Consider the following 25,752-nt stretch of genomic DNA (forward strand, 5'->3'; position numbering starts at 1 on the left):
GGAATTCCCCTCTCGGTGTTTTCAGCAGCCATAATGAAACTTTTTAGGACTGGAATAGTCTTGCAAAATAAATAGACAAGACATATAAAGACCATTTGAAGAGACTGGTGTCGGAGAAGAATGAAAATTACACTCAGACCTTAAGAACAGCCACATAGCAAGTAATTTTTAAAGCTGGGAATAAAACTCAGTTTTCCCCATAGTCTGGATTACTTCTTTTCTTCTGAATTATAGTAGCTGTTGTTCCTTTGCCTTAAAACCAGAAATGGTGTAAAAGAGCTCTGTCTATGTTAGGTATTTCCTCAAAATATCCCACACATCATTGCAACCAGTTTAGCCTACAACAGATACATGCTGTTTGCCTTGAATAATAACAGATGCATCTTCACTGAACAAAGGACAAACTGATATACAAGCTCTCCCTGTAGCAAACTTGAAATATCTGATTTGTGGGATTTTTCTTTTGATGATGCTGGTTTTCCTAAGGACTTCACTGAGTGAGCTCCCATAGTCTGCTAAAGTCTATTGCATTCAACTCAACGGACAATGCTATCCTCATCCTAGAAGGACTGGTGACAAGCCAATTGCAGTATCATAAGCAGAGCACTCACCAGTAGGAGGCAGTTGTGTTTGTCACATGAGCACAGATCTTTTATAGCTACTGAAAGGTTTATTAAGCCAGAAGTTTTAAAACTACATCATTTTCAAGAGGTTTTATGTATATTAAAAATTTTGTTTGCCTCAAATTTTAAAAATACTCAGTTTAAACTCTTAAGAAGTGTACATGTGATAAAATGAGAATTTTTAACACTTAAGTAGAGTTATCCTCCAAACTTTCTATCAGTTGAAAGGTTAAAATCACGAGGATATACCCACCAAAAGGTTAAGAGCTTGATCCAAAGCCATGTGAATCAAAAGAAAAAATCCCATTAATTCAGTGGGCACTGGAGTCTCAGAAAGACTACCTTAAACCTCTGCCTCCCAAAACAAAAAGCAAACAAACAATACAACCAAACTTAAAAGTATCAAACTTGTAGGGAACAGAAATCTGTTAGATGCCAAAATAGCTGAAAATATTCTAGACCCTGAGGGCTCCACAGGAACCCAGCAAAGAGCACAAGTATGTACTCACCCCTGGGGATGGTGAAATAACTCCTGGGAGTAGGGTCCCAGCATTTGGCTACTGTTAGGCTGATAGGTCTACGAAGAAAGAAAACAAGTGAGGATGACTCTTAACTTTCCCTGCAGAAGTTGTAACTGCTCCAATGAACTCTCTGAAACAAACTTAGTCCTATCTAACAGTTGCCAAGTATATTCTGAGAAGGCTTTTGAGATCCTTGTTGAAGTACTTTCAGTATGAACCAGTATCAGGATGTTCCTGGGTTTGCACAGATCATGAGCATTATTGGTGAAATCTGTCGAATGATCAGCTCTTGAGATATTAAAATGCTCATCATGTAAACAAATAGTGCTACTGAAACCGGGGAACTCCTAGTTTGTGTTGGCTTTGGCTGGTATTTTGGAACCAGTCTCACCTTTTCATCATTTACACTGAGAAGTTCAGAGTTGAGATCAGCAGTCACACTGCCTGCTTATCGAGATCCAAATGTTGATTTCTCTGAGGTTTGCCCAATATCAGTAACTGGATATGGAGGATAAATAGCAAGAGATTTTTTAATATGCTCACCCTGGTTTGGAGACTATTTCCCGTAAAACCCGTACTGCATCATCGTTGCTCATGTTCTCAAAATTGACATCGTTCACCTGAAACGTTGCAAAAAGCAGAGGTCAGGCTTGCAACAGGGACATTAAACACATTTTAATTATTTGTTTCCAAATTTATTTGCCTTGTAACTGTTTCCATTCCTTTGAGCAGCCGCAGAAATATTGTTTCTCAGAGCACATCAACTATCCAGCAGTTTGCAAAGAATTACAGATTTAAGTGGTAAGTCTCTGTGACACGTTTCTCCGAGCATGAATTCTGTTAACTGATTACTAAGTCCATGGACCTGGTGGGATGACTGAGCTGAGCCACCAAAGTACAAGCCAGCAGCACGTATTTTTGGACACGGACCAACCTGCAGAAGCATGTCTCCTGGTTCAATTCGGCCATCTGCTGCCACAGCCCCTCCTTTCATAATAGAGCCAATGTATATGCCACCATCACCCCGGTCATTGCTCTGTCCTACAATGCTGATTCCCAGGAAGTTATACTTTTCTATACAGATAGAAAGTGGAGGGTAGGGGGGGGAAAAAAGCAAACAAAGTGATTGGAATGATAGTGAAGAGCTAACACCAGGCTATTTAAGTCTTGGAAAATCAGTTCTCTCAACACATCAGCTCGGCCATGTTTGATTTACAATTATCTCAGGTTACCCTATTGGCATACGTTTGCCTGGTAAGGGTAATATGTTCAGGGTAAGGCAGCAGGAAAATGCTGCTAAGACATTATTTTTTCATACAGAACATTGCAAAGTTACATTCAAAAAATCAGCAAGAGAAATGACATTGAAAAAAAAACGTATCTACACCTAGAAATTAGGCACCCGATCAGCATTAGGTCATGTTTTTTCCACATGTCAGTGGCAGAAAGAATTTGGTGCTACTCAAAAGGTGCTGAATTGGCAGCCCTGCACATTTGCACCTGGCAAAACAATGAAACGCATAAGCAGCAGAAATGCAAACCTCCAGTGCCCTTCTATTCTTGCTCATAACAATGTCTGACCCCTTACCATTCCTAGAAGAGCAGAACTCCATATCCTGGAGTTCCAGCTCCTTTCCTGGGCTTCTTGGGAAGAATACTGATCTGCTTGTGCAAACGGCTCAGAACTATCCAGTACCGGACTAGGAATCCAGGCACAGTCAACAGAGTAGCAGCTCTCATGGGCCATTCCCTTTAGTTTGGTTGGCATCCTTTCCAATCATGGAACATTCTACTTGCTCCAAAGGCTACTACACCATGACAAAATACAACTCTATCACTTGAAATTTATCACAAAAAACATTGCTTATCCTCTTACCCATGTTGAGCGTGACAGTGATGATATTTAGGGACATGGTAGAATCAGTGATGCTGCTGAACGAAGATGACTGCAAAATACAACAGAGAATTCTCAAGGTTTTAAATGGCTCAGAATAAGACAATAAAAATAACTATTGAGGATTAATTCATCAGGAACTGATTAACAGGCTTCCGTTTGGAAGGCATCCAGAAACCACTGTGGTCTCCTCAAAATTGTTCTTCACTTAGAATCTGAAAGGAAAATAAATCTGAACACAATCTGCACTTTCTCCAAAGATTTGTTTACAAAACACAGAGCAAGTTCCTGTATTGAGGTTTCTCAACTGAACTTCACATTCAATCACTTCTGCTTCCTGACCACATGACTGGCAAACTGATATTTAAATACTAAAGTGCCCAGTGTAGTGTGAATTATTACATTCACGGCTCCTCCCTAAAGAGATGATCCTTCAGGAAGTGAGAAGGCAGACGCTTCCCCCCCCTCCAAAATGAAATACAAATGTGCTTATCAAGTAACTTTTAAAACGTTATTCCAGTTCTTGTGATAAAATGTATGCATACCCATTCTTTAATCTGGGAAGACTGATATTTGTAGGAGAATGAAACAGTTACTTCAAGAAGTATGTCATTTAGACGATCCTCATTCTGCTACCACAGGACTAGCACAGAAAAGGGCAAGAGAAAAGATGTGCGATCTCCTATAAACATAGATTTCTCCTTTCAGCAGAATGCAAGTCTCAGCAATTTATACATCAGATGTCTAACAGCACAGTCACCCCTTGCCCACATCAGCCAGGAGAGCAATGGAGGTTCTCCGCCAGAGGCTGGTCTTGAAAGAGACAACAAGAAATGTGATCACTTAACAGTAAAAGGAGAAAGGGAGAGGAGAAAAAGAGTCTTGACTCTAGTGCTGCAGAACTTCAAATGTTAGAGATTTAGTCCAGGGTAGACTGGAGCCAAAGGGAGCCTTTCCAATGAATTCAACAGGGCACAAGATCTGTTCTGGATCCCTTCCTAATTCACATGATACACTCAAAATCATGGTTCACCTCCTTGGAAAATTATGATGCCAACCTTACCCTGTCAATCTGCCGCATCCTTTGTTTCCTCCTCCTGCGTTTATGCTTCCGTATGAGCCGGGATGAAGTACTCTGCTCAGTGGAGCTACTCAACCTGAGGGAAATTGAGAGCAAATGTCAACTGTGTAAGGCTCAGCCATTTGTGTTTCTCTGCACCCTGCCAAAAAAAAAAAAAAAAAGAAAGGCTGATTCCTACAAATGCAGGAGAGAGTAAATCATATAGCCCCCATCAGCTAGCTTACAACGCATTGCTCTGTTTGGTGCTGAACTGCTACTCAGTCCCAGGGTGTGCCATATCTTAGCCTCTGCCTAGGAGCGCAGAGAAGATAGCAGCTAAACTACAGGATGGATTAGAGAGCACGATTTACTGGCTTGCTTGCTTTTGGGAGCAAGACTGAATGCAGCCCACGTCTCAATAGGCATACATCACCGTGATTTAACCACCCAAAGGTCAGAGGTAGCCATCTTCCACTACTTTAAAGGTGGTTCTGACCATCAAAGAAAAATGCACACTATAAGAACAGCTGTGCATCAAACAATGATTTTAATCTCCACTCTGAGAGAACAACAGACAACCTGAAGAATCTCTTACTATTAATGTTTGTGAGTCTTGTCATGGTGCTGTTATTTTCTTCTGCTATCTACCCTGTTAAAGGAACTTAATGTTGGAGCTTGAATTCAATGAAATAAAGTAGGGGTTGATGATGTTATTATGTTAAGGATGTCAAAAAAAGAAAAAGGAATGCTCCATCATTAACCAAGATTTAAAAAAACCCAACCCTATACAACACAGGTAATTGAACTGGCACCGTCGCAAAGAAAACAGTACCAGTCTTCTTCCCCATTCTCCACGTCCCTGTCTTCAAACTTCTAGCCACATGCAGGAACGCGAGAATACCTCACACAAAACTTGACACCAGCAACTTCAAGCTCATGACAGCTTGCTGTCATGAGATTACAACAACCCACCACCCTGGGAAACCCATCTTGCATAAAGTAGGTGTGTTTTAGTCAAGCATACTGAGCTGAATATTACAGATGATGGAACTGCTCAGAGGGTGTGAATCTCCTGACATTCTCTTTGAGTTCACAAAACTATTTCAGGCATGTTAACCTCACACACTCCTTTTTTCCCTCCCAGCAAGGCAAATTAATTTCAAGAGCCAAGAGGTGGTATTTTCAAAAGAGATCAAAAATTTGATAATTCTCGATCTGTGGAAACAGCTCACAGCACCTGGTTTTCTGAGGCTTTACATTTTAAACAGGAAAAATAAAGAGGTCTCTCAGATGCAGGGCTCCCAAAATTGGACTCTTTTTGAAAGTACTGACAAAGATTGACACAAAAACCTCCTCTTATATTGTACTACCAATATTCTCCCTCTTCCTATTTCCTCTCCAATTTCATTCTCCTCCTCTTCTCGCCCCAAACATCTCATTAGTAGGATTCAGCCCAAACCATCCAGCGCACAACAGTTTAGGAGAAAGGCAAGGAGTGTTGCTCACATCACAGAGAACCTGCCTGCTCTTTGAGAAGGGCAGCAAAAAGAAAAGAGGCAAAAGAGTGGGGGAGCTTTTCTGTATGAACACAAGTCAAGCAACAAGATAACTTCGAAGGCTGTGAGAGAGATGTGAGCGCCCTTCTTCCACTGATTAGAGTATGAATTCAGCGCTCCAATCTGCGAACAAACCCTCTGCTCACAGGGTCTATTCCCTGCTGCAGACAGAGCACAAGGGTGTGAAAACCCTGCTGTTTCGTATGATGAGGCAAGACTTTCCGCTAGTTTTGAAGACAGATGAGCTAGTCCGTAACAGGAAGGACAAAACCTTAAAATTTTATCTGTCCTTTTGGCTACTATAATCACACTTCAAGGTCATTCACAGCATCCAGCAATTGATTTCCATTGTTTACACACGTATTTCACCTACTGCCATATCGTATTTTATGGCTTTATCCCAGCTCACGTCATTTAAGGAGTATGTGGTACTTCCTGTCACCAACTTTTTTTAGAATTACATCCTCTAATGGTTACTGTGGATATAAGAGAATTCACTAAATTCACACACATCATTTCATTTATTCAGTTTCCCTTTACTATGTCCCTGAAAGGGGTAATGCCTCCAGCTGACATTGCCTACCGTAAAAAGCAATTTTAAGTTAGCAATGTTCATATGGCAGAGAAAGAAAATGGGAGAGAAAAACTGTACTGAAAGCCACACCTGCCTGCAGCAGGAGATCACGATGGGAATTCACCCAGTAGCAAAGTTCTTCCTCCACTTCCCAGACAACGGGTGTTTTATCTGGATAGCAAGTTACGGAAACGAGGAATAGGAACAGTAGTTTCGGCAGACAGTTCACTGAATTTCTTTGTCTCAAGCAGTCTTGGCAGTAATCTGGTGCTATTTCATGGCACTTTACATCCTAAGAAGTAACCAAGTTAAAAGTATCTCCCAATGCATGTTCATATACTTCCTCTATCAATATTTTTCCTCATCACAGCACATAAGATCTGCTGACTGCCGAGGTTGACTGGCTATGCCAATTTCTTCCTCCTGCTCTGGTGCACATCAATACACTCTTGCTCAAGAAACCAAAAAACAATTATTTCCAGCTTTCGGTATGATTTTCTAAAATTGGACTGGACAAAAATACATTTTGCCAGCACTGAGTATCACTAGAAAACAGAACTGCTCTCTGACTCTGAGTCCTTAGAAGGGATATTTTAATCTACCCTCAAATACAGGACACAAAAATACTTCCATTAATGTCTTTAGAGAGATATATAAAGTGCATAAAATAAAATGCAATGATGAAAAGCCAATCTGGAATCATAACTACCGATTTCCTGCACTAGCTATTGGCCAAAACCCTGACTGCACTTCTAACAGAAAGCCTAATAAATCCCACAGAACAGATCTTTAAAAAGAATAATAATTTGCCTGATCTACATTCCCCAAAGGAAGGGAAAAAAGGTAACATTTTGTTAAAGAAAGCTTACCCATATAGTCTAAAAGAACTAATGTTCATTTCTTATATGAGAAATAAACATAACCAATTTTTTGCAGGGAATTATTTTAGTTACATTGAACTGAGAATACTAATTGCAAGTTGCTGACAATAATCCTACAGCTACAAATGTCGTATCTACTAGACCTTATCTACTTAACAGAAGACAGAAATAAGACTCTTACTATAAAGTTTACCATGAGCTCCCTGCAGCTCAAAACAACACCTACCACCTGCAAATATCACTAACATTCCATTATGTCATACTTTGAAAATAAAGGAAATAAATTATTGCACTCACACTACTTGCAGGGTTCTGTACTGTCCTGTAATATTTGTGAACAAATCAATTCACTGCAACAAAAAATTATTCTTTCTCTCTAACTAAATGCAAAAGTTCCTTGGGCTGGGAATTAACCCACTCTGCTGCACTGCTCCAAGTTAAAAATAAAATAAACCAATGTCAAACACGCACTGTTAGAAAAGCATCCTCAACCTTACATCCTCTTCACTTCCAAGACAGTACCATCCTTTACAGCCGATTTCTTCTCTCAGTGACCTCTTCCATGTACAATCTCTTTTACAACGCACGTTCTCACACCAGAGTCCATCAGCTGTTGTTAAACGAACTTACCCCCTCCAACCTCTTTTTCCCCAGGCCGCTGTCGCCAGCAGATCTGGAGCATGCTCGATTTTCTGTTTGGCTGTATTTGCCTCTAAAGGAAACTTCTCCCTGCCAGCACAATCTCTCATCTGCTTGAGAACACCATCACCGTAACACAACAGCATACCTTGGAGCATTCCATTTAGTTGTTCTTCCTGACTAGCTGGCCTGGCAGCTATTCTGTGTGCCAAAAGCTTCTGCCCTAGCCTAGAAAGGAAAAGGCCTGCGCAGCAGCTTCCAAGAGTCTCTTTCTTCTCAGGTCAGACGCAGGAAGCTTTACTTTATTAATATAGAAAGATTTAGCTGGGTCTAGTATAATATGTTTCAGTGGCCACCCTGACTGTGTTAATCCTGCCCTACTGCATATCTTGCTGCCATGGAAATGATTAATTTATTTACAAGAAACAAAATCAGCTGCAGGGTTGTTGTTGTTTTTGTGGGCTTGATTTTTTAGGGAGGGAAGGAGGGTTAGAAGCCCTAAAGGCTTTAGGAAGGCTTAGAGTACATTCAGGTTAACTACTAATCTTGCCAACCCTTTATGCACATGAATATCCAGGTGAAGTACAAAGCATGCAGAAGGCTGATTTTCTGTATCTTCAGGTGTTGGCAACTTCACTGTAACTGGAAAATAACTTCTTGAAACTAATTCAGGACCAAATCTTAAATGTTCATTTAGTTACTCTTTCAACCCTTTGGAAACACCCAGCCTTTAAACAGAATTTGAAGGAACTGCTGTTCTTCAACAGGTTTTTAAGATATGAATAACTGCAAGACCAAATATACCCACCGAGTTCAATAAGCTAATAATCTGTTTGTAAACATAGCAAATGTTTAAGTATCTCCAGGACTAGTTGTTCTTTGCCTTTTCCATTCTACCTAGAATTTAAGAATACCACATTGCACCTTATTTGTTTTAGCTACAGATCCCTATGAGCCACCAGAGATCTGTAATCGTGGTGTTCTCTGACAATTAATAGAAACCTGTAATGGGTTTTCATAGCTCATTTGGATGAACAACAGTTGTAGAGACAGTGTTCAGAGAATGCTGTCACTGCAGCCAGGAAAGGGAAGAATATTAGTTTTGATTGACTCTACATCTTTAAAAATAGGTATTTTGAATCTGAGAAATGTATTGGGTTATAAACCTTTTACGGAACAACAAAATTATCTCCAGGGATTAACAAGGATGTCTTGAAATGGAGAGCTTTTTTTGCAAAGAGCAAGGAATAGTTCACACTCTCTCTGCACAAAACGAAAAAAATAATTAAGAAGTCATAAATACATGGCATGAGAGCCTGGCTTTGCAATAGCAATAACTGATGAATTCCTGTACTGCTCACAGGTCTCAGACTATGCAATTACATAGGAATTCCTTTACAATTCAGTGTTAGTGACATGCATACTTATTAGGAATCTATGCTGAAGGTATTTTGTTACAATATTCACACCACTACTTTATAAATAGGTAGACAATTGCATATTGCTTTGATCATTCTTGCTATTAGAAGAACAGGAACAGAATTTTTCTCTTAACTGGAACAGTGGCTATAGGCAGCTTGGATAGCCACCCCAATAACTTAGCTTGTTTCTCAGAGCAGTGATTACATACAACATGCTGTTACTGATGAAATATGAGTGCTCAAATCATATGTAGCACAAAAAAAGAAAGGGCAATTTTAAAAATAAAAAAGGAGGGGGGGAGGGGAAGAGAAGATACAAATCTTCTCACCTCGCCAGTCAGCATGTTTCAGAAAAGCCCAGAAATACAGTCAAGTGCCTGGGAAACAGATGCAAACGGTATTTAACAACTCAGGCACTGTGCCAATGCCCTACCTGCTTGTGTTGTCATCATCATCAGAGTCAATGAAGCTGCTGGATTCCAGCTCACTGCTCATCATGGTAGAAGAGCTGTCATAACCAGGAGGGTGCTCACGGTGTCTGTCCAGTTTCGGATGGCCATTGATCCGAGGGACTGTAAAAACAAAATAAATGGAGTATTACTAGGCAAAGAGGAAGAGCAAGGAAGAAGTGGCACTGTGAGTAGCACCGCATTCACACTGACAGCTGCAGACAACTCCGCAGGAGGATCCTCATGCTGAAACCAAGCTCTCTGCAGAACCTGATTTCATTCAACAGCTGGAAAGCCTACTGTCCTGGCTGCCCCACCTGCCTACCTACCTACCTTTTTCCTAATTTTTTCATTTGTCTATGGCTCAGTTCACGGGCAAGCCATAAACAGATCGAGGCAGAAGTAGCAGGCATGAACAAGTACTGTAATGGTATTAGAACATCAATTAGAATAGCCATGAGAAGTTGATGTCAATAGGAAGGCATGTATCTTGAGAAAGCAGCAGCCAACACAATTTGAGTTTGGTACGGATAGGCCTAGCAGCACATAAAACATTAAACAACATTCCTTGACGAATTCTATTAATAATCTCACCCATAAAACCACCTGTGCTACGCTTTCCTATCCCCATACCTACAGCACCTTGTCTGGGCAGTACAGCTATATCAAAGTCACATTGTCTTGGCCATTCCACCCGCATAAGATGCTTCAGAAAAATTTCTTACTAACCCCTGGTTGTGCGAACGTTGTCAGACACACAAACATTCCTGTAGATAATCCTCTCAATAGGAATGCCATTTACTTGAAGGCAGAAGCGAGTCACCTTTTTCTAGAGATATTTTATGGATTTTCCTCTGCAAAGCAAACTCCTCTGCCTGCTTCCTTTCAGGGACCTCTCATTAGAAGACCCATAATCTGTAAGTGCTCTATTTTGCCAAGAACGCTCTTTTCCCTGAAACGAGAAAGGCTCAGTTTGGATGAGGGACCTGGTCAAGAAATAAGCATAACAGGCTTCAAAGAAAGACTGATATTTTAAAACACACTCTCCAAACTCACAACTGCCTCCCAGGTCCAGGGGATCTGTTCTTCAATCACAGAATAGAAAACCTTCATAAAGGAGCAATGTCTGCAGTAGGAATTACGATGCTGTGCAACTGCACACATTGAAAGTTAATTGACAGTTCTTGCTAACTATTACAGTAACATGGTCTGAAACACCAAAAGCCACCCTAAATATCTGCCTGGGAAGTCCACTGTGGCTAGCTTTCACTCCCCTATTTCAAATTGCTCAGCAACGAAATAAAAAAACTGATTAGTTTTCTTTCTTCCTGCCTGAGGAACATGGGCCAAATTATTTATGTCCATATCAAGGGTTTTAAGAGATTCAGTAGAAGGTAACAGACATATACAAGACCTCATCTCGATTTTATATATATATATACCATTATATAAACCATTATATAAACCATTATATATTATATACCATATATAAACCATTAATTTCTGCAAAGAGAACAAATTCTCCTGCTATGTCACTTCCATATCCCATTTGATCACCCAGCTTCTAGACACACCTACAGCCATACAAAATGGCTGTGAAAACACTTAAACTGGCTACCCAAGAAGACCACATCTTCTTTCAAGTCACAGAGCAAAACCAAAGCTCCTTCCCTCGTACGATAGCACCGAGCTTTGGTTGGAAGAGAAGCTGAACAGATCACCCTTCTCAGAACTGACACTTGTTTTTCATCTTGCCGTATGCTGAAGGGCAGTTGAGATGACACCATTTATTCAAGCCTTGAATCCTCTTCTGCAACTAGCACATCCTAGTAACGATGAGTCAGGGACTGCCTGCTGTCCTCTAGGAACTGCCTCTAAGTCAAACGCTGTGTGGTGGTAAAAAAAAAATGAAGCTTATCAGGTTTCAATTTCAGGCTCTGCCTCCAGAGCTCCTTACTCCTAGCATTTCCGTCTCTCACTTCCCCATGTGTAAAATGGAGACACAGCAGGATTTGCTAGAACTTTTTAGACTGCACATTCTGCAGTATAGAAAGCCTCTCCTCCCATAATTTGGTCATCGCAACTACCAAAATGCGCTCCCGGTATTGGATATTATCACCAACAAATCAGTATGTTGGACTACCAGAACACACGCAACACCATAACCCGGACAAGCTCTGCAGTTTTCCTGAAGAGGGAACGACAAGCAAGAAAAGGTGGTGACATACGTACAACGGTTTGTGGCAAAGTGTTCATGATTCTGAGTTATGATGGACAGAGACTCTCATCAAATGCAAATCCAACACAGTCCCAAGCAACTTTTGAGTTGACTGCTGATTACTCGACAGTCTTGCTTCCACTGACGTTTCCTTTCCAACTTCAGTAGGAAGTGACAGCAAAGCTTAGAAGTTTATTAGCTGGCACATGATTTACAACAAATCTATTATCTTTGCCCCTTCTGAGTTTCACATTTCTGTTTTTCATAGAGGAGCAGTATATAAGCTAGAACAGATGGAAGTCAAAACATCAGCCACGGAGAAAGCTGACTGACGTTTCTCCACTTGAAACATCCCTTCCTTTTTATTACTTAATCACATCAACGTTGGGTGATGATGTTGATTTCATCTGGAGAAGCTGACATTAAACAGAGCCCTGATATTAAAAGCAAGCCCCTGTCAGAAGCAGCCTTCCCAGCTCTGATTATGGGCGTAGTAGATTGCAGAAAACAAAGACCTGGATTTTATCCACATTGAACTGGTATAAATAGGAAGCAAATCTGAGCAACATGCTCTTCTCATCGGAGATATTTTATTTACATTTGGCTTTGATTATTATTAAGTATACAGCCCAGAAAGAAAGTTGTCAGCATGATTTTGTAATCTTTCTCTGCAAAACTAGTCTGTTTATGCAGCTGGGGAGGGAGGGCGGGCGCCTCTGGCCATCCATAGATGCGTTGTCTCAAGTACCCACTAGAAATCACCAGTCCTGTCTCAGGTCAGGATTAATAAGACAGTGCAGATTCTTCATTTCTTTCCAAGTGGGTGGTCTAAAAACTTTCATTCTTGTGGACTTTTTCTGTTCTAAAACTCAATCCTGCATTCGCTTCTCTGCTGAGAATTCTGGATGTCATCAATTAGGGAGCATTAAAGGTAGGTGTCTACAGATTGCAATCTCCAAGCTGTCAACCAGACCTTGCGCAGCTGGCAACGAGGATTGCTCTGAAACTAAGCCATGTTTCAAAGTGCCACATCTCATCCATTGTGGGTTATTTATTCAGAAAACTTTTGGCCTTAAAAACTCTGCTATTTTATAGAATTTGCAATTCAGAGTCATTTGCCTAATACATTCAATAGATAAAACTCTGCCTGCAACTCAGCTGATTTGTTTTTCATGCCTCTAACCACTGGCCACCACAGTCAGCAGTTGCGTGTTGTTTCACTACTAGTAAGAAACTTCCCAACTCCAAATCGGAATTTGCTTCCTGCTAACATCATAAAAGACCCTTCTCATGCTGCCTCTAAGCAAGCTTCCTTCAAAATTTAACTTTGTATTTATGGCACTAAAGAATAAATCAATTCAGCTGTCACCCAGCTCTAACAGGGCTCAAATACAAACTTTCTGACTCTGTTGTGCTATTTCTTATAAGAAATGCTCTTCCTCTCCTACTTGGCCTAAGATATATGAAGGATTACAGCACAGCAGGCACATACAACACACTGTGATTATTTTGCGGTCTACATAATTATTGACAGGAGCTGAAACCTTTTGGCTTCCCGGGAAATCCTACAGTTTAAATATCCCCAAAGTACATGTTCACGGTTGTGTCAGAGACTATAAACTTGAAGCTAGGACTTGTGTTCCTATCAGATGGAACAGGACTGTTAATCCCATGTCTAATACTGAGTCTCAAACAGTTTCCTCATTTGTTAGCAGGTGAATAATTTATCCCACACATAAACTTGATCAGTTCACAACCACTGTGAAGAATTAATGGCCCACATCAACGCTCTGTGCTCTTTAGTTCTCAGGGGGGAATTTTCACACGGAGGACAATTTTAAGACCAGATAGAATTTTTAACCAGCTGAAGGCTTCATCAAACATGCTGTGCAAAACCACGCCATCGGAGTGTTTCCTTTAGCACTCCACCTGTCAGTGAAATAGCAATACCTCTGCAGTACCTCTGTTACGCCGATCGATCACCTGCATTTGGCAGTGAAAACACTGAACTTTCACTCATTTGCTTTTCAACTAAAGTAACAGAGAAAGCATCACTTGTCTTAAACTTAGTGCTTACTGAGGATTCTCCAGCATCATGAGAGCAATCAGGAATACAGAGGAAGCCAAGGCATGGAAATGGCATCCATACGTATTTTCCCCTCGGCCTGCACATTTTCTGTGTTAACTAAAGAATAAAGAAATTGCAGTTTGACACAATGCCATAGCCTGTATATGAGGTATGTCTGAATGACTGACTATCCCTGAAGGGATGCACTATTAACTCGGAGGACTCACGCGGCTGGAACGCTGCAAACCGTGCCATAAAATTCACTCGAGAGTCTACAGTACCAACAACAGTCCTGAGGGCCTCAGGCAATGGAGATGCAAGGTCCCATTCCTGTGCAAAGGTAACAAACAGAGCCTGTGCCCAAGAAATCAAGGACAGAGTCAGTGCCGCAGCCTATAAATCCCAAGGAACACTCAAGAGCAATGGGTCCGACACAGCAGGATCCAAATTCAAGAGAGTGGGGAGCATCCAGCTGAGGATTTTATCAATGCTGCAATACATTGGTATGGACATAAGCTCCCCCAACACAATAACCACCCAAACTTTCACATACCCTTTAGATCCAGTGTGCGTTATCTCGTTTCTATACTGAGTACCTCAGTTTCACTGCACAAAATAAGGGCACTGACTGCTTAGAAACTTCATTTGAAATGAATGTTAATACCTACAGCAATACATGCGGGGCTGTGCTTCTGGATAGCATCTGACTGGTTCCAATGGCCTCATCAGGTGGTGACACCACTTGTGACAATATCTCCTACTGGGAGTGGGTCTCAGAGGGGAACGCTGCTGTGAGCGGAGCTCCTGTTGCCTCTCCTGCTGTGGCTGGCTCCTACCAAAACACTTCAAAAACGTGGAAGTGACCATTTCCCTGCCCAGGCTGTGCCCTCTTAAGGAAATCCCCAGCGTGCACTGTGACTATCCCTCTGTCCAAGTCCAACAAATATATCCAGATGTACACGGAGCTTCCCACAAGTAGGTATTTTTCACGCACAGTGTGAGAGAAAAAAAGAGCCAGTTCAGGGCTCCTGCTGAGACACTGGAAATTCCATTCCTGAAGACTCAAAGATTATGAAAAATATATATATTTTTGCATGCTCTTCCTCCATGACATAATCCCAAGGAAGCCTGTGCCCAAGAGGCAGCGCATCTGGTAAGCAGTGTATCTTGAAGGACTGGGAAAATAGAACAAAAATCATTTGCATTGACTTTGCCATTTGCCACTCTGCCATTTCCACAACACACTTTGTAATTACATCTGCAGGACACAAGTCACTCTTTTTTTCACAGATCAGATCTGAAAACCCAAAGCCTTTTTATAGCCACATTTTTAATGGGATCCTCTAATATGACATAGCTCTCTATCCAAATAAACCACACATAAATAGACCTTTGGAATTTGCATAATTACTTTTTAGAATATAGTCAGGCTACTAGAGATCATACTGATTGGGGGCTTATTTTAAATTATCTCTTATTTTAACATATTACAGAAATGTATCTCAGATCTAAATACGTGGCTTTCCAGTCTCATAAAATTTCTTTTTTGGAGATATAAAGGTGAAGGAATTTTTCACCCAAGAATAAAAAAAACCCCAAACATATACGTGTGTTTCTCATCATTGAATTCCACATACTTCTGCCAGTGTCTTTACCAAGGGCAAAATATGTCTCAGCTTTAACCTGACGTAAATGTCGATGATGGAGCAACTCCACAGGTTCTAGAGAAAGTCTAAGGCAGATGGATTGTTCTGCCAGGACACAAATCACTTAAAGCAGCAACACTGTAAAAGTTCACAAGGCCTAAATATGGGCATCATCATTAAAAATGGCACCGCAGACGAGTTTCAGAAAATCAGTTGAGGTTCAGCACGTGGCAAACCACAGCCACACTATAGAAACGAATGCTGGATCTCATACGTGTATGTGCTCATGTCTAGCTGAGGTTCATGGAGACTTGCATTTTAAGGTCTTCACTTAGAATCAGGGATGGGCCATGCCTTGGTATCAAGCAGAGATTTCTCTTCATTCTGGTGGAATCTATGCTTGACTTACAACTGATAGAACTGTGTTTCACCTACCTCAATACTCCCTCAAACCGCATGCCCTGGCGTTACAAGTGTGCACCTCAATACCACAGCTCAGAAGCAGTGTTTGTTGAATTATTAACTTACAGAAAGACAAAACATCAGAAACTGCAAACATTTGCAGCTTCTGTGCAATTTAATAAATAGTGCAATAGCTCTGCTGCTCTCAAGGTTCAGCCATTCGAACATTTCAGACAGAGTTTTGTGTTCTTTGACTGGAGACAAACACAAAACAAATACAATACGGCACTTGTTAGGATAGGACATTTAAAAAGATGATCCTTCCAAGCGGTATTACAATTGTGCCATAAACCTTTTTCAACTCCTCATTTCCCTGAGAGTTTTTCGTGAGCCTTTCTCACCAGTTGTTCCTCACAAGCCTATGGAATCAGGACAAATGCAAGATGACGATACTTTGTGTAAATTAGCGTTTGCTTTTAGTGTCATTAATGGCAGCGAGGTTTAACATTACAACAGCCTCAGCATTCTCCTGTGGTGTTACCACAGACGCTGTGTTAGTGCAGATGCCAAATCAGTACCTCAAATGCTAAACTTAAAACCGGTTTATCGTATTTGTTCCAAGATTTTCACCTGAGCTCTTCAAAAAGTAAATGTTCTCTAACATCATCCAAGTTGGTTTCGTTTTCGAGACTGTCCCAGTACTACGGATTACTTGGGTATGAACGAATTGGTGTTTTTCAACAAGTCTCTATGCTCACGCTTCACAGGGAACAGCATTTTGAAAGCGTACCTGCACCCCTGGAGGAGTTCACCGTCTCCAATGTCGAAGTCATCTTCTTTCCAGCCCAGACTATGCTCATCTCCACCCACACAGAAGCCCCTTTGATCCTTGCCCCCCCACCAAACACTTTCTCCCACCGCCAGGCACCGCCTGCCCGGGTTTCAGCACCCAGCCCACCAGCCCGCATGAAGGGAGGCCACGGTGAAGGCCGCGGGGATGGCGCCTGTGGGCTCCCGCGTTACCTCACTGCATACGGGCACCGACCTCGGAGTTCTTCCTCCAGGCTGGAAACCGCTCAGAGAAGCAAAATCCTCCCCTGCGAACGAATGCCTTCGGGGGGTGGGCAAGCTGCACTTACTTCTTGAACGCCTTGGGCCAAACTACTCCAGTGGAAGCAAGGCTGTCCTTAAAAATCCACAAAATGCGAAGGACAGCCCTGCTGACAGGGGATGGGGAGCTGCAGAGTATCACGTTTCCAGTGTACAAAGAAAACGCAAAGCACGTGTGCTGGGGTTGTCTTGTGGGCTCCGGAGACCCACCAGAAAGAATAAGCAAACAAAAACTTTGTCCCCTCCCATCCCCGTCTTCAAACGGAGAAAGCGAGCAAGTTTGTCACGGGGAAAGCACAGCCAGGGAAACCAGTGACAGCAACAGGCACCATGCACCGCCAGGAAGGCAAGACACATGGACCTTGGATTCTTCACAAGCATTGGCCACCAAGAAAGTGAAAGGCACGGAGAAGTTGACATGGATAAACGATGGCAGTGACATACATATTTTGTCTGTCTGTCACGACCCAGGCTGATATGGGATTTTGCTGCCGGCAGCAGGGCTACACCTGGAACCCTGCCCTCAGATCTGAATACCACATCGGCAGAAATTTGGCACCTTTAAGCCCATTCCAAACAGCCAAAGCAACAGTTAACATGGAGTTACAGAAAGAAATGGAAAGCGACCTTAAATCTGTGCCTTTTGCAACATGGTGTCAGTTCCTAAATTCTTTTCTGCAGGTCACAGCCAGACAACCAAACTCCGTCCAGCTACAGAGATGCAAAGGGAAGACCCCAACAAAGGGAAAACCCCTATCTAAGTGCAGTTTCCCTCCCTTTTCCTCTTTAACTCTTTTCTGTAGTGACTTATTTTATGAAATACAAACATACTATTATTGCTATATTGCAATAATTAAATATATTTATTATACAAAGATCTATTTTTAAAGGCTTCTGATTAGCAATGTGTTGGCCTACCTGCATAAATTAAAACTTCAATTTATGGCTCTTCTCCTATCACTCAGTATAAACCAAAAATGGAAGGGACTTGTTCCTTGAGCACTGTAAAAGGCTCCCTTCACTGTTTCCCTAAAAGCCAATGCACAGCTGGATTCAGCTGGAGCTGGAACGGGTGAAGAGATGTGAGGTAAAGAGAAGGGCTTTTGGTCTCATTTTGCAGAGCCAAAGAGGCACTGAGAGGTGAGATCAACCTCCATATTTCCAGATATTCCAACTAAGATACCCCCGGGTTATATACTAGATCAGAAGAGCTCACTATAGTAATAATGCCTCCTGTTTATATTTTTTCCCTGTCCTTTTTCCAGCTGTATCTTCTCTGTATCTTAAACAGAAAAAATGGGTTCCGCTTCAACTTTCCTGTTTGAACTGGATCATCTTTTATAGAAAAGCTCCTATATACTGCTCCAATAGATAAAAGCGGCTTTACCAGTATGCAAATACCCTTCAATTTTAACAATGTTTTATAGTCCCCAAACAGCACCAGGTAGCCTACAATTCACAGCATAGGTTTCCTGGGTAATTAAGGGGTGCATCGTAAAGTTTTTGTCATCTCTCTACCCAATTAAAATTCCCTTTTCTAAGTTTTTCTATTTTAGACAACATTGTTTGGGGGGTGGGGGGGTCATAACTATTGTTATAATTGAGTGAGTATTTTCACAAACCATGATTATAAGGGGTTTATTCATAAAATGCTCCCAGGTACCCAAGTCCTTAGTCTAAATGAGAATCATTCTCTGCTCTGCTTCAATGCCTGTCCCACTAATAACCAGGGACTTTCTGCCCTCTTGACCCCCTGCTCCTGTTTCTTCATTAGAGGATGACAGAGTTCGCTGAGACTGTCTGACAAAAGCCTTTCCATGTGTCGCACAGATTAGAATAAAGCATAGCCTAGGAGGTTAAAATATGTCCTCCCTGACTCTTATCAACAGCAGCGTAGGCCCTGCCTGAGGGACAAAAGCACATCAAAGTACTAAATCAAATAAGCCTTGAAAGCGGAAAAGAGTAGAGCAGCATCTGCTGAAGGAAGCTGTAAAGAGGGTTCCGTAACACTGGAGAGAACAAAGGTGAGCGCGTCTCAGGAAGAAGTCACAGACAAGCTCCCAGCTCAGAGAAAAAACAACAGAGCTTCCAATCCCCACCAATGCAGGAAGTCTTCACCAATTATTAACAGGAAATACGTTACCACTTTTTCAACGAAGACGTGCAACCCCATCCCTGCAGCTCACAGCTGCGTGGTCAGAGCCTCTGCTATGCAAGTAGAGAAGAACGACGACCATTACGTTGTCCCCTCCTGCTTCATGCTTGTACCCATCTCCATGCTATACCCCTATACCTTGACTTGTCTTGTGTTTGGAGTTCTTTGGAACCCTTAAATCCGTAATCGCTCTGCAGTGCTACCAGAGAAAGGCCTCTCGACATGGCCATAGGACGGATTGCGACCAGCCACGAAGTTCCTGCTCTCACAGGCACGCAGTCCTATGCTGCCAGTATCCCATGCGTGGCCATCTGATCACTTCAAAACTCCAGGGGCTCAGGGGCTCACCAACCAGCTCATAGCTGTTTACACACAACAGCGTCTTTAAAGAGCAACAATTGCTGAGAAGAACTGTATTTTTAGCTACCACTGTTCCAGTTCTCATTGCAATTGTTTTGTAGTTTCCAAGCCCTTTTTGTTCAGATTCCTTGGCACACACTACAGTAAAGAATACATATACTGCAGCAATGACTGGAAATCTGCAATAGCTCCTCTTCCCAAACATTTGGGGATCTACAAGTGTGCCCACATGAAGAGCTTCCCAAAGCACAGGTCATTATCCAGCATTTTTCAGCTGGCTGCACAATAGTTAAGTTCACCCCACAGCAAACTCAGTGTTGAAACACTGGTGTCGACACTTGACATCTGCAGACTTGTCAGAAACCGAGCAGTAGCTGTAAAACATTCCCCAACGCCAAAGAAAACTCGTCCCTTAATTACCTCCCTAATTAGAGCTTCCACAGTCCCCTTTCCCACTCCTCCTCAGCAAACTGCCATGGGAGCTTTGTTCTAGGCAGCAGGGGGTCCCCAGAACATGTGCCAGGCAGACCTCCCACGTTTCTAATTAAGATCCCCACGCTACTTTCGCTTAATAGGACTTTGTCAACTTCCCAAAGCGACAAGGTCTTCAGTTGCTTTAAGAGAGAAAGTGGAGCTCTGACATACTGACAGCTCAACTCATTCAGACTAATTTTATATGAAGCTAATGCCAGGGACAGATTTGCTGCTAATGAGTGTGAAAGGTGATCAGGAAAAGACGTATTCCCCAATTCATACAAAAGCTTCTTTGGATACAAAGCCTCTCTCTCTCTCAAAAAAAAATCATTTCTCTGTCTATGTAGCCTCTACAATGTAATCATCATTATACCTTATATATAGATAAATATATATATACACACACACAGAAGGTAACTTTGAGCACACTTAGCTGACAGGGCTCATCTTTCTCAGCTAGTTCCCTTATTAACCTCACTAAATACAACAGCAGGATCAGAGCAAAATCTCTTTCCATTTGCACTCTTGGTGTGAAACCTGAAGCATGAAAAAAATACAACAAATTTAAACTTAGGCAATTCCCTAGAAAAAAATTGCATCTCTGCTTGTTGATCCTTCGTTGTTTCCCCAGCTCTACTGAGCCGTCTTTGGATGAGAATTAGTGCGTGCTTTGCGTATACAACACCATACACCGTTCCGGTTCCCATTAGCAGAGTAATGGTCTACTAAAAATTACTGAAAAGGAATATAGCAAGATGACAGGGACTCTACTGGAAAGTAGGGCAGAAATGACAAAAAACCTGGTTTAACTCTTTGAGGAGTTCTAATACTTTTTTTTCCTAACAGTAGCTAGAGAGAAGAACTCCCTTTTCCCCGTGCCCCTTTTCCCTGCCAGCTTTTCTCTTAGATATTTCCGCTATTAGCTTCCCATGGCAAAACATCTGTCTGTTCTGAGCTCTCCATGTAACTCTTTGCCCTGTGAGCATTTTGGCTAAGAATAGCTGCCACTGCAAAACAAAGAGGAAACAAGTTGGCAATAAACATTTTTAATTCATACACTGTCCTCATGCACAGACACACAAAAATGCTTAACCCTTCAGCTTCCTGCCTACTCATTCTTACCCCTTTCTCACACCCTTACTCCCAATAATTGGTCTGTACAAGACTTTTTTTTTTTTATTATTTGAGCATTAAACTTATCCTTTTATAAATTAAAATCTGTGGCTTAAGACAGACAGGGAAGATAATGCTTTAAGGACTCCACTGCTATGTAGAATGACTGGGTAGCAAAGATAGATTTATGGGTCTAACCCTTAATGAGAAGGAATAAAAGGCAGCCTACAACTCATGGTACCTATATAGCTCATTACTGGGTATTATTTTAATCTTTCTAAAAGATAAAACTTTTTGAAATTCTCATCTACTCATGATGGAGCTGTGCGGTGGGGGGCTGGAGGGCATTTAAGTGAAAACTAATGGCTGACTTAAAAGGAAGCTTCTGTCGTGGTCTGAAGACAGCAGTGGTCCCTAAACGCCAGACTGACAAGAGGGAATTTTCTGCACAGCTCACAGTTAGAATTCTGCTTTTCTACTTACATGTGCTTTGGGATATTTTCATTTTACCTACATTCCCAACAGATCTTTGCTTTGTTTCCCTTCTCCTCCCTACCCTGGGGTTTTCCCAAGTCAGAACAAGAACCTCACTCCATTGAACCTCTCAATTCCACCGTGAGCAGGGATCAGTGGAGTAAGCGTGCTTGACCTGTACAAGCTTTAACTCAACATGTCTACAATCTATGCAGTTCCCAAATGGCTCATTAGCACCTTTTCTCACTTCACCTTGTTTGAAACGAAGGTTATAATACACTGTTCATTTTTTCTTGTGGAACAAATACTTCTTTCCCTTTGTAGAGTATCCAGGGATATCCTCATTGTCAGGGTGAGTAATTCTTTGTCATTCCCTTTATACCAATAATGAGCTCAAACAGTTGCAAAGACTACGTGGTACCTGCTATTGTATAGCTTGGTGAGCTGGCAGCACTGTATGTATGCCTTGGCTACTCTGCATAATAATACCTATGGAACAAACCTATGAGTAATGCGGCGCTCTAGCGAAGATCCCTCATCCTGCCTCTCTGTGAACTACTAGAGCTGTAATTTTGGTATTATTTAAACAAGTCTCTGCAGGCCAAGATCAAACACTCTAATTGCATTTCCTTCTTTCTGCAGGGAAAGGAGGATTTACCACTATTTCATAATGACAAGTGAGCACGTAGCTTCTGCCCTTGAAATAGCTGTCACAACCTTGCTGCCCTTCCTCCACCCCTGCTCCCCATTTTACATCCAACTGTGCTCCAAAGAAGACATGAGGACTCAAGACAAGAACGACTCTGCTAACGTATGACCGCTGTTACGAAGGGGCCTTAAAATCCTTCTCCAGGATACAAGGGTATTTCACTTCTTTTAATCTTTTCAAGTGGCAGTTCAGGATACAGTGCTGAACGGTGCATTTTGGAGACATGCTTTCCACTGAAAATAACACACTGGTGTTTTGGGGTTTTTTTAAATAAAATATTATGACCATAGAAAAAACTGTGGTCATTAAATGACATATTTCATGAGACCAAAATGATACAGCAGTTGTCCTTGCTTTATGCACGTTAACAAACCTCACCTCTTGCTCACAGGTCTAGCCTGCTTCAGGTAGGAGGCCTAACTTGTTTTGAGAGCAGGTAATGTTTGCGTTACTGAGTGACACGTTCTTGCCTGAGCACAGCTTAGACTGACGTGAAAAGGAGGAAATTTTATCCCATTTCTATCTAAAGGGAAATGTACAAAGTAGTTTGCGATCACTAGAAGGCAGAAACTCCTGCGCTCGAACAATCCCATAGGAGCAATCTGGACTATGGTCCTACACCACCTATTCAACAACCAGCTCTTTTGCCACAAAGGTCCATGGCAAAACATGCACTGGCATTAGTTTAAACTAATGTTAAAAACAAATCACCTTTTAACCTTCTCCTTCTAACAAGTTTTTAACACAATGCTGTTTGAAGATTCTGCCTCTCTCTGTGGTTTCCCAAAGGAATCTGCAGCCAGGGTCATGCAGACAGCTCTCTGCTCCACCCACCGAGCAATTTTCATTCACTTTGAGTCAGTCACAGGTTAGAAGGGTTAAATGAACAGAAAGCCACCTGCTTCGAACCCATGGTATAAATATGACTTCTGGTTTTCTAACTGGAGGCAAATACTTTAGCGGGTGGAGCTGTGAATAAAGCCTGTGATGGCATCTCTTGGGCCCAAATATTCCATATTCTGGACCATTTTAAACTCAATGGGTGGCACCTATTAATTCTTAATTAAGCCTGGAAATTCTTGTCTGGCAACAAATGAAAAAACAAGCTTACTTTGATGTACAGACTAGAGGCAAGAGATGAAGTTCTGTACTTTGGGTGTACTTATGTATAAAAAAAAAAAAAAAAAGTCTTTAGAGCCAAAGTGCTGTAGTTATACCAGCATAGAACGCTGCTGCTGATCCAAGCCTAGAGAAATCAACAGAAATTATTTCAGAGGATTTTGGCTCAGACCTTACAATGTTACAATACTAAGACTCTCAAATCGTCTACACTGCAAATTCCCAACACATCATACAGACAATGTGTTCTACCTTTAAGTGAGCAAACTTGAATAATGGAGGCAGCCTCGCCATGACAGTAAGGAGCTCAGCATTGGGTGTCATTACTCCTCTCCAAACTAATCACCCTCTAATATTACACAAAGTTCTGTATATCGTCAAAAAGAATTTCCCTGCCACTTTACTGAAGGTTGTCCAGACCTCTTAGAAAACATTGAGCTTCAAAGAGTTTCAAAGCAACCATCAAATTATTCCATTAAAATAATAGTCCCTGGAAGCACACAGGAATGCAGACACATTTCTCTTCTGCAGTATTCACGCAAAAGCAATTGTTGCTCTGAAAGATTATCAGAAAAATTGTTCTTTCTAAAGGAAAAAGGGGAAACATGAAATAGGACTCACCATCCTCATGCCCTTCTCTATTTCTCCGTCGATGTCTGTCTCGCCGGTGGCTAATAACTGACTCTGTTCCTGTTTCATTGTCCAGGCCATCCCGGCTGCTGGCAGCATTTGGGCTGTTAGAGGACAAATAGGAAGAAACAATGGAGTCATCTCTTTTGATAAAAGCAGTTGCAGTTGTGAACATGCCGGTTTAGAAGCTAGAAAACTACTACACGGGTTAGCTGCAGTCTTGCTGCAGCACTGCGAGCTCCCCCAGACTGCTCTGCTCACCCCAAAAACACCTGAAGTGTGAAAAGCCAGTTCAATATCCAAGCCCTGAGACACAGGGCTATTTGCACAAGTAGTATCATTGTGACATTGAAAAAGCTGCCACAAGACTGTTGCATGAAATTTCCGTAGGAAAAAAAAGCCTACTGATGTGCTAAGGGATCATTTTAGCATGTGGTAACTACAGGACAGTTCCTCTGCATCTCTCAAACCCTCCCATGCTGGCTTCTGAAGATCACAGATCCAAAAAATGTATACAAGTATGTATGAGCTCCTCTAGTAATGCCAACAGATTACACGCTCTATCAGGGGCTTATTCTCAAGCCCATGAATTGAGTTGCGTTTTCATAGAATCATAGAACTGTTTAGCTTGTAAAAGCCCTTTAAGCTCCCCCAGCCCAACCATTCCCCTAACCCTGCCATCCCACCACTAAACCCTGGCCCTAAGCACCCTGTCTGCCCGGCTTTTAAATACCCCCAGGGATGGGGACTCGACCCCTTCCCTGGGCAGCCCATTCCAATGCTTGACAACCCTTTCTGCAAAGAAATTTTTCCTCTGCCATTTTTTTTCTACAATACTCCAATATATTTTTTTAAACCAAATGCAGTGTTTCAATTCAATTCCTTGTTCACCCACAAAGAGGTTTGTTTTCCTGACAATAACCCAAGCTAGGTATGCGGCACTCTGACAGCCAAAGGGCAGAAGCTATAGCTCACTGTGGCCACTTTTAATATAAAGAGCTGACCTTGAAGGTTGAGGTCTTGCAAGTCATAGCAAAGCTCAAAATAATTAAGTGCATGTCTGTGAAATGTACAAACAGACCCCAAGTCTTTTCCTCTCCTTCTCAAATATTTGAAAGCTACACAGATATGCCAGCACAATATTAATCTAGTCAGACCCAGAGAAAGACCATTATGAGCAAGTGAGCTTTGGCCAAAAAGCAGCAAGATCTTGATGACCATCTCAGTGGCCAGATTTCTTCCACTCTGCTTTTGGGAGGGCTCTGCTGAGAGCCACTGTCTTGCTACTACAATTAGCCAGAACAAAAGGTTTCAGAGAGGCAGCAGAGAATTGGTTCCCATGGTTTAGGGCCACTTTCTGGGATCTATCTAAACAAACAGCAATGACAGCTCTGTACTCTTGAACTTCCAAGCATCAAGGAAGGGCCATTTCCCAGTTAATAGAAACCCAACTGGCTTCCACTTCTAATTCCAACAGACAAGTCAAGTCGGCTAACAAGAGCAGTGGCTGTACTACAGAACACTGAATATGTCAGACCGCTTCTTTGCAACCATCTGTTTCAAGATCTCTGCTGAGGAAAAAAAAATCAGTCATGTTAAAGCAGAGTTGGCTGGAGCAAAGGCGAAGATGGAGATGCTCTTTTTTCCCCTGCTGAA

The 25,752-nt window shown here is 41.9% G+C and overlaps 1 protein-coding gene across 1 annotated transcript in view; it reads right to left on the reverse strand.

Annotated features, from left to right (window-relative positions):
• Positions 1-25,752, reverse strand: part of DVL1 (dishevelled segment polarity protein 1) — a 96,701-nt gene that overhangs the window by 13,574 nt on the left and 57,375 nt on the right. The window contains exons 4-10 of the mRNA XM_035902149.1: positions 24,088-24,200; positions 9,603-9,741; positions 4,102-4,195; positions 3,021-3,090; positions 2,079-2,218; positions 1,688-1,764; positions 1,133-1,200 (exon numbers count right to left, since the gene is read on the reverse strand). Of these exons, the coding sequence (XP_035758042.1) occupies positions 1,133-1,200; positions 1,688-1,764; positions 2,079-2,218; positions 3,021-3,090; positions 4,102-4,195; positions 9,603-9,741; positions 24,088-24,200 (701 nt within the window). The remainder of the gene's footprint in view (positions 1-1,132; positions 1,201-1,687; positions 1,765-2,078; positions 2,219-3,020; positions 3,091-4,101; positions 4,196-9,602; positions 9,742-24,087; positions 24,201-25,752) is intronic.

This window comes from Egretta garzetta, unplaced genomic scaffold, assembly GCF_000687185.1.
Source record: "Egretta garzetta isolate BGI_Z169 unplaced genomic scaffold, ASM68718v1 scaffold29, whole genome shotgun sequence".
In the NCBI taxonomy this organism is placed as follows: domain Eukaryota; kingdom Metazoa; phylum Chordata; class Aves; order Pelecaniformes; family Ardeidae; genus Egretta; species Egretta garzetta.